This window comes from Cyprinodon tularosa, unplaced genomic scaffold, assembly GCF_016077235.1.
Source record: "Cyprinodon tularosa strain WSP-4 unplaced genomic scaffold, ASM1607723v1 ctg221, whole genome shotgun sequence".
NCBI lineage: Eukaryota > Metazoa > Chordata > Actinopteri > Cyprinodontiformes > Cyprinodontidae > Cyprinodon > Cyprinodon tularosa.
In genome coordinates, this window is record NW_024038824.1 from 146,866 (window position 1) to 155,751 (window position 8,886).

The window sequence follows — 8,886 nt, forward strand, 5'->3', positions numbered from 1 at the left end:
TAAGTATATTTACTTAATTGCTAAAGTAGAAATTTGAGGATGTCATGCAACTTTAATTTTGTCTACGTCACTATAACTCAGAGGAATTATATAAAAAAAAAAAAAAAATATATATATATATATATATATATATATATATATATATATATATATATATATATATATATATATATATATATATATATATATATATATATATATATATACAGTGGGGCAAAAAAGTATTTAGTCAGCCACCAATAGTGCAAGTTCTCCCACTTAAAAAGATGAGAGAGGCCGGTAATTTTCATCATAGATATACCTCAACTATGAGAGACAAAATGAGAAAAAAAAAATCCAGAAAATCACATTGTCTGATTCTTAAATAATTTATCTGCAAAATATGGTGGGAAATAAGTATTTGGTCAATAACAAAAGTTCATCTCAATACTTTGTTATATACCCTTTGTTGGCAATGACAGAGATCAAACGTTTTCTGTAAGTCTTCACAAGGTTTTCACACACTGTTGCTGGTATTTTGGCCCATTCCTCCATGCAGATCTCCTCTAGAGCAGTGATGTTCTGGGGCTGTCGCTGTCACTTTCAACTCCCTCCAAAGATTTTCTATGGGGTTGAGATCTGGAGACTGGCTAGGCCACTCCAGGACAGCCTGTACAGATCTCCCACCTTACCAGCATCAAAGCAACCCCAGACCATCACATTACCTCTACCATGCTTAACAGATGGCGTCAGGTATTCTTCCAGCATCTTTTCATTTGTTCTGCGTCTCACAAACATTCTTCTTTGTGATCCAAACACCTTAAACTTGGATTAATTCGCCCACAACACTTTTTTCCAGTCTTCCTCTGTCCAGTGTCTGTGTTCTTTTGCCCACCTTAATCTTTTTCTTTTATTGGCCAGTCTCAGATATGGCTTTTCCTTTGCCACTCTGCCCTGAAGCCCAGAATTCCGCAGCCTCCTCTTCACTGTAGATTTTGACACTGGTGTTTTGCAGATACTATTTAATGAAGATGCCATTTGGGGACCTGTGAGGCATCTGTTTCTCAAACTAGAGACTCTAATCTACTTATCTTCTTGCTCAGTTGTGCAACGCGGCCTCCCACTTCTTTTTCTACACTGGTTAGAGCCTGTTTGTGCTGTCCTCTGAAGGGAGTAGTACACATCGTTGTAGGAAATCTTCAACTTCTTAGCAATTTCTCGCATGGAATAGCCTTAATTTCTAAGAACAAAAATAGACTGTCGAGTTTCAGATGAAAGTTCTCTTTTTCTGGCCATTTTGAGCGTTTAATTGACCCCACAAATGTGATGCTCCAGAAACTCAATCTACTCAAAGGAAGATCAGTTTTGTAGCTTCTGTAACGAGCTAAACTGTTTTCAGATGTGTGAAAATGATTGCACAAGGGTTTTCTAACCATCAATTAGCCTTCTGAGCCAATGAGCAAAGACATTGTACTATTTGAACACTGGAGTGATAGGTACTGGAAATGGGCCTCTATACACCTATGTAAATATTGCACCAAATACCAGATCTTTGCAGCTAGAATAGTCATTTACCACATTAGCAATGTATAGAGTGTATTTCTTTAAAGTTAAGACTAGTTTCATCTATAATTAACTCGACCCTCAACATCCACAGCAGTACACAATAACACACATTAAAGCAATGTTAATATAAAACTGTAATGCAAAGCGAGAGCTTGGTAATAACTTGCACCTAAATAGATTTTTTTTAATCATTTGTAGCAAAAATGCTCAATGGGATAGCTGCTAGCAAATACAAACGAAATTCAAAACTTACTTTAAAATGGCCCATCTTCGACCTTTCTGCACATGCGCAGCAAATGGACTGGTCCAATGTGGTGGACACTGAAGGGGGAGCCCCGAGACATACTTAATATAATAAGCATCCTAATGGCATTTTAACAAAAAGGAATTTCATCAAAAACATAATTAATGTCCACAAATAAGTAATAAGCTGTGTTAACCATACATCTAAAAGGAGTTTTATGGGCCCCCCGAGGAACTAGGCCCTAGGCAACTGCCTAAGTTTGCCTAATGGTAAGACCGCCCCTGACTGCCAGCGACTGTGTGTTTCCTCCTTATCACAGGCAAAGTATTTCTAGAAGCATTTGTGTCTATATGAAAATATTTGGCTGTGCAGAGTGAATGAAGCTTTTCAGCTCTTACAGCATGCTAATTAACTTATTTTCACAAAGCACATGTAAATAGTAGAGAAACGGGAACATGCGAGTACAGAGTAGCTACTGTTTCACAGAAAGAGGAAACAGAATTATCAGTTTTATCAGTCACAACACTCATGGACTCTTTTGAATTAGCGCTGGTGAGGCACATAAACAGCAGTGATGCTAACAACAGTAAACTCTCCAAAAACTACCAGATCTTTAGGTTCCATCTTGTGTTGTTATACTTTATAAAAGAAATAGCACCTGCTAATTATATTTTAACTGTACGACAGAGTATAAGGCCAGGTTAGAGATTTCTTTTTATTTTTCATTTTTAGAATAAAGTGCTAAAATTACAAGAAGAAAGTAGTAATATTACGAGAATAAAGTCGTAGCATTACGACAATAAAGTGGTAACATTATGGAAATAAAGTTGTAACATCACAAGAATAATGTTGTAATATTACGAGAAGGAAGTCTCGTTTCTGTTTCAGAAAGAAAGCTTGGAGCTCCGACCAGCATATGACTGCCGACCAGCTCCACTCACACACTCATAGTAGTTAAATAAACGGAGATCGATGGATTTCACTAAGTCGGCACATTTATTCATATCTTTGCGAAGAGAGAACAGTTCATCATACAGCCCTTATGGCACAGCATTCAGCCCTGTTCTGCATGAGCAGCGTTAGTTCCCCCTTACTTACTGTCATGATTGGCTAATGGACTTAACCCACATGCAGAACACCAAACTGGAGACAGAGGAAAATTTAACAATGTTTATTAAGGACAACACACAGAGTTAAGGAGGACTGGTTCTGGTGCAGGTCTGGTTTCACTGACATCTTGAAGAGATGAGGGTTTGGTTTGCCAGGCAGTTAGATGGATTGACAAGTGAGTAGAATTCTGAGAGAGGGGAACCGGTTGGGTCCAGAGACTGTGGAAGTAGCAGATAACTCGGCAGCAGCAGCGTCTAGCTTCTGGCTAGAGAGTCTCAGACTTGGGTTTAGTTTCCTAGCTCTTCCCTGAGAGCTGAAGGGGGAATCCAGACTGAGATCTTCTGGTTTGGCTTCCTTGGGCAGGTAGGCAGGTTTCCAGGCAAAGCTCTTCCAGAGCTTCAGACTTCAATCAGGCTTTCTGTGAGTAAAGAAGACAGAGGCATGTTAGAATCCAGTTCCTCTCTAGAGTCTACTGTGATTCACTAGATTTACAGAGGCTTAGGTTTGCTAACCAAACTTGGTCAACACTGCGGCGTCGAAGGTCTGACTGCCGCTTATGTAGAAAGGTCTCCTTATGGGTTGATGAGCTTCAGGTGTGCTAGAGGCTCCAGCCCAGGAGACCCACAGCGCTCTCTGCTGGAGACAGATGGTAGATCTCCAGATCCCAACAGTAACCGCAGTCCCTAACAGAAAACATATAACAGAAGAGGATCCTCAGCACCCTCTGGTGGGCAAGCCTCAGGATCCCAACACTTACAACAATGGAAAAGTAGTCAGAGTCAAAACAAATTACAGACACTTTGGTTAAACAGTAAAATGTTATGAATAAACCTTGAGAAAGAATCTGGTTTGTTATGGGAAGAAGCTATTTCTGGTCTACAAACACCATCCCGCAGAGAATGGTGCTACCTTGAAGGTGAAACAGACTGAGTGAAAACTTTTATAGTGATTAAATAGGATACATTTACAAATAATAGAAGATAAATCAAAATTTTCTGACAACACTGGATTTAAACGAAATATAGTCCCTGAAATCTCACCACCTGTTCACTTCCGGTTTACTTACTGTCAGCCAGTGATACACGTTATGATGACCTTTAATTCTCTGATGTTATTGGTTAAATCACATAGGGTGTTTGGCTTTGTAGCCAATGAAATAAGGTTTTGAACGAGCCCAAATGTTTGTAGAATATTTAAAGGGATACCATATTACAGGCTTGTGTTAGAAACACAGACACCTGTGGGTGGAGCCATTGCGCGGGTCTGAGGTCTTAAATGTTCTGCATTTGTGCTTGACATGATGTAGAACAAATTTAATACAATGAGACCTGGCTTTTCTTAAGAATGTCCGAATATAAAAAAAAACAACCTTGGGTCATGTTTGAACTGATGCAGCTTTGTCTGTGTTCTACTCACCCAAGAACACAGACTAGAAACTAGAGGGTGTTAGCTTTCAAATAATGTATTGCTATTTAATTTGGGCTTACAGTTCCTAAGTTTTTTGCTTTTCCATTTGGGTATGCAAAATAGACCAGGATTACCCAAAATAATGTGGATGTTAAGAGTTTCTGCTGCACTTCATTTTCACATCACGCAGCAACCCCTCCCCCTTCCTATGAAATGTTACTGCTATCCAAAAAGTCATATTTTACTAAAATAAATGTAAAAATTGTTTTGCTTTTTTCTGTTCTTGGATAAATTGGGTTAGGCTTAAGCCAAATTGTACATTTTGTATGGATTCAAAGATAAACCAGGATTTGTCTTCAACTCAATGATGTGAGCAATGGTTGAATATCATAGTGGAATTTGATTTAAAGTGTAGGAAAATAAATAAGACGGAACAAAGGAAAATCTTTACATCTTTATTGAGCAATGTTACACATCTTTTCGCTGCTATAGTTAATTTGGCAAATTATATATCATCTAGTTCATTCAAACCACACCTTTATTCAGTTCATGAAAACATCAGTTAAATAGAACAACCAGTTCGAAAACAATTTATCTCATCTAAAAAATGAAAATAAAAAGATAGTTTAAAGTTCCACAATGCGGAAATGTGTCATCTGTGTTAAATCCATCCAGTAGGGGACAATGAGTAGCCCTCAGGGAGCATTCTGTGACAAGGGGTCTTAAAACTGCAGTCTTAAGCCCGGCTTACACTGTGTGATTTTCGGGGCGATTTTCCAGTCGTGCGAGAATCTTTCAATCCGGCCGACTTTCAGCCTGATTGTGCATTGAGAGTCGTTCAGTGTACAGGGGGTAACGAGGGGCGATCAGCCTCTCACGTGCGGTCGTCATGGGCTAATCGCTCAGGGCGCAAAGAAGGATTCTTCTTTTTATTCTTCCTCTCAGTTGTAAACACAGCAGCATGGCAGGGATGCAATGAATGAAATGGAGTTCTGTCTGTAAAATTGACAGACCGTAGTAGCCATGTGTGCTCAGACATGTCTTTTTTCCAACTACGTCGTCGCCTTTTCTTTTTAGGGCTTTCAGCACAAAATTTCACAAATTACCAAGGCAGCGTGTTTCACTATAGTGAGCTTAATATTCCCCTACTATTTGTTTGGCTTCAGGATAGAGAGCTAGAGAGCAGCTCTATCTCACTGCAGACCTGAGTCAGACGTGATGTTAGTCGTTAAGTGTGAGCAGGTAGACCGCATCAGAGCATTGGGCCAAACATAAATCATAAGCTGTGAACTCACACTGTACAACGAAACCCTGCGGTTAGTCATACAGTGTCAACAGCAGCTGCGTGCAACGACTGAAAAAAAACGCACAGTGTACGCCCAGCTTTAAGGCCTCTATAGGATAGAAAGGCACTCATCTCATACCACTATGCCCCTACTCTTTTTCATATGGAATTAATTAGCTGTAACTTAAAAGTTTTCAAATTGCCCTGATTATGAACAGCAAGTAGTAATATAAAACAAAGATTTATTAAAGTCTACAAAGCTCTGCAGAGTTTCCACATATGTAGAGCCAAACTCCAGCATGTAGCGGCTGAGTGAATGTGGTCTGGACTCTGTGGAGGAGAGTCATGGTTTCAGAGACGCTGTAGAAAGACAGAATACCTGCTGAGTGATCCAGGTACACTCCTATCCTGGAAGACTGAGGAACTGAGATCGGGGTGGCTGTGTTGTTAAACCAAAAGGTGTAACTGTTTTGGTGACAATTTAATGCCCAGGATTTGTCGTTACGACCAAATCCACACTCATAGCCTGCTCTGCTGATTTTCTTAGATGCAACAGCTATATAGACTCCTCTCCCTTTCCACTCCACCTCCCAGTAACAACGGCCAGCCAAACTCTCTTTACTCAGGACCTGCCACCATGAGGAGAATCTATCTGGGTGACTGGGATAGGTCTGGTGCTGATCCAAGGCAGTTACTTTCCTGTTTCCTTCTGATAAAAATAGATATGTGTGTGCTGTATCTGGATCCAATGTTATTTCACAGGAATATTTCAAAAATCCAGCTCTGCTCTTTGGTTCTGGTTCTGACAGTAAAACCTCTACTTCAGTAACTGTTAGACAGATGTTTGTCCATGTGTCTCTCATAATGTCCTGCAGTTTATCTCTGACCTCTGACACAGCTGCTGTCACATCCTCAAAGTGTCTCAGAGGACGGATATTGATGCTGGATGAGTGTGTAGACTCACTGAGTGCTGACAGTGAGGGGTAGCTGTGGAGAAACTGGTTGTGATCCTCTGTGTTTAAGAGCTGCTTCAGCTCAGCTTCTTTCTTCTTCAGCTCAGTGATCTCCTGTTCCAGCTTCTCCTGAAGCTCTTTGACTCGACTCACTTCAGTTTCCTGCTGGGATCTGATCTGCTGCTTCACATCAGAGCTTCTTTTCTGGATGAGACGGATCAGCTCAGTGAAGATCTTCTCACTGTCCTCCACTGTTTTATCAGCAGAGTGATTGATGGCCTCCACCTCCTGTTGAAGCAGCTTCACATCTTTCTCTCTGTCCTGGATTCTCCTCTGGATTTTTCCCCCTATCTCCTCCAGCTCTCTCTGCCTTCTGTTCATTTTAGCAGCAGATGGGACTGTCTCTTGGCTTTTATGTTCATCCATTAAATTGAGACTGCAGATACACTTCTGATCAGTGCAGAAGATGTTCTCCTGGAGGTTCTTGGAGGGCTCCACCAGCTTGTGTTTCTTAAATGTGGCTGAATCATAATGAGGCTGAAGGTGTTTCTCACAATAAGAAGCCAGACAGACTAAACAGGACTTGATGGCTTTCAGTTTTCTTCCAGTGCAGAAATCACAGGCCACATCTTCAGGTCCAGCATAGCAGTGATTAGCAGAAGCAGCTTGGAGCCCAGTCTTCTTTAGCAGTTCTAATAAAGCTGCTAACATGGTGTTCTTCTCCAGGACAGGTCTCTGTGTGAAGGTCTGCTGACAAGAATGGCAACTCTTCCCTTCTTCCTCTTCATCCCAGCGGGTTTTAATGCAGTCCATACAGTAGTTGTGTCCACATGGAATAGTCACCGGATCCTTTGGTAGATCCAGACAGATCGAACAGGCAAAGGTTTTCAGGTTCTGTGAATCTCCCGAGTGATCCATTTCTAACTGCCAGCGACTGTGTGTTTCCTCCTTATCACAGGCGAAGCATTTGTAGAAACATTTCTGTCTATATGAAAATAATTTGGCTGTGCAGAGTGAATGAAGCCTTTCAGCTCTTACAGCATGCTAATTAACTTATTTTCACAACACACATGTAAATAGTAGAGAAAGGGGAACATGCAAGTACAGAGTGGCTACTGTTTCACAGAAAGAGGAACCAGAATCATCAGTTTTACTAACAGTAAAACTATTGATAGATGAAGCTTGCTGTATAGATAGATAGATAGATGTTGCAGTATCTACAACAACTCAAACATACGGAATTTCAGAATCAGACATCCCCAGTTATTAATTTCATACACTCACCAGATCTGAATGCCCTGTTAAAAACGTCACACCCATGAGTAGAGGTAATGCAGCCTGATGATATTTACACGGCATCAGATAGCGTTCCCCCCATGTTAAGCAGGGGGAACGCTATCTGACGGGGTTTAGAAGCCCAACAGATACCGTTCCCAACTAATGTAATTTACGTTGAGTTGCAATAAATGCAAAACTCTCTGCAGGTACTTCTCTTTGTTGTCCACTCTATTCAGCTGGCTTTTGAAACATAGGGCGAGAAGGTGGGGGCCAGGTGGTGAGGGTTATGGGGGTGAGAAACGCAAAAGTATCACAATAGTTACTTTTACTTGTAACTAGTTACTTTTAACGTGGAGTAACTCAGTTAGTAACTCAGTTACTTTTTGGGAAAAGCAACTAGTAACTATAACTAATTACTTTTTCAAAGTAACGTTCCCAACACTGACCGCTGAGACTGCTGCTGCTGGTGTTAGCCGCTGCCACAGTGAGGATGACGATGTCAGCCATAGTCACTACCTTTACGCAGCAAATGGACTGGTCCATTGTGGTGGACACTGAAGGGGGAGCCCCGAGACACACTTAGTATAATAAGCATTCTAATGGCATTTTAGCAAAAGGAATTTCATCAAAACCATAATTAATGTCCACAAATAAGTAATAGCTGTAATAACCATACATCTAAAAGGAGTTTTATGGGCCCCCCCAAGGAAATAGGCCCTAGGCAACTGCCTAAGTTTGCCTAATGGTAAGACCGCCCCTGACTGCCAGCGACTGTGTGTTTCCTCCTTATCACAGGCGAAGCATTTCTAGAACCATTTGTGTCTATATGAAAATCTTTTTGTTGTGCAGAGTGAATGAAGCCTTTCAGCTCTTACAGCATGCTAATTAACTCATTTTCACAAAGCACATGTAAATAGTAGAGAAAGGGGAACATGTGAGTTCAGAGTACCTACTGTTTCACAGAAAGAGGAACCAGAATTATCGGTTTTAATAACAGTAAAACTATTTATAGATGAGGCCTGCTGTATTACTAGTGTATGCAGGGATTAGTATAACACATAGGT

General features: G+C 40.7%; 1 protein-coding gene across 1 annotated transcript; it reads right to left on the minus strand.

Annotated features, from left to right (window-relative positions):
• Positions 1–4,747: 4,747 nt before the first annotated feature.
• On the minus strand, positions 4,748–7,593 carry LOC119784226 (tripartite motif-containing protein 16-like). The gene has a single exon (XM_038286178.1). The coding sequence runs from the start codon at positions 7,460–7,462 to the stop codon at positions 5,837–5,839; it is 1,626 nt and encodes a 541-aa protein (XP_038142106.1). The 5' UTR covers positions 7,463–7,593; the 3' UTR covers positions 4,748–5,836.
• Positions 7,594–8,886: the final 1,293 nt, after the last annotated feature.

Coding starts and splice junctions, on each gene's coding strand:
- LOC119784226 (XM_038286178.1), bottom strand. CDS start 7,462: ATGGATCACTCGGGAGATTCACAGAACCTGAAAACCTTTGCCTGTTCG.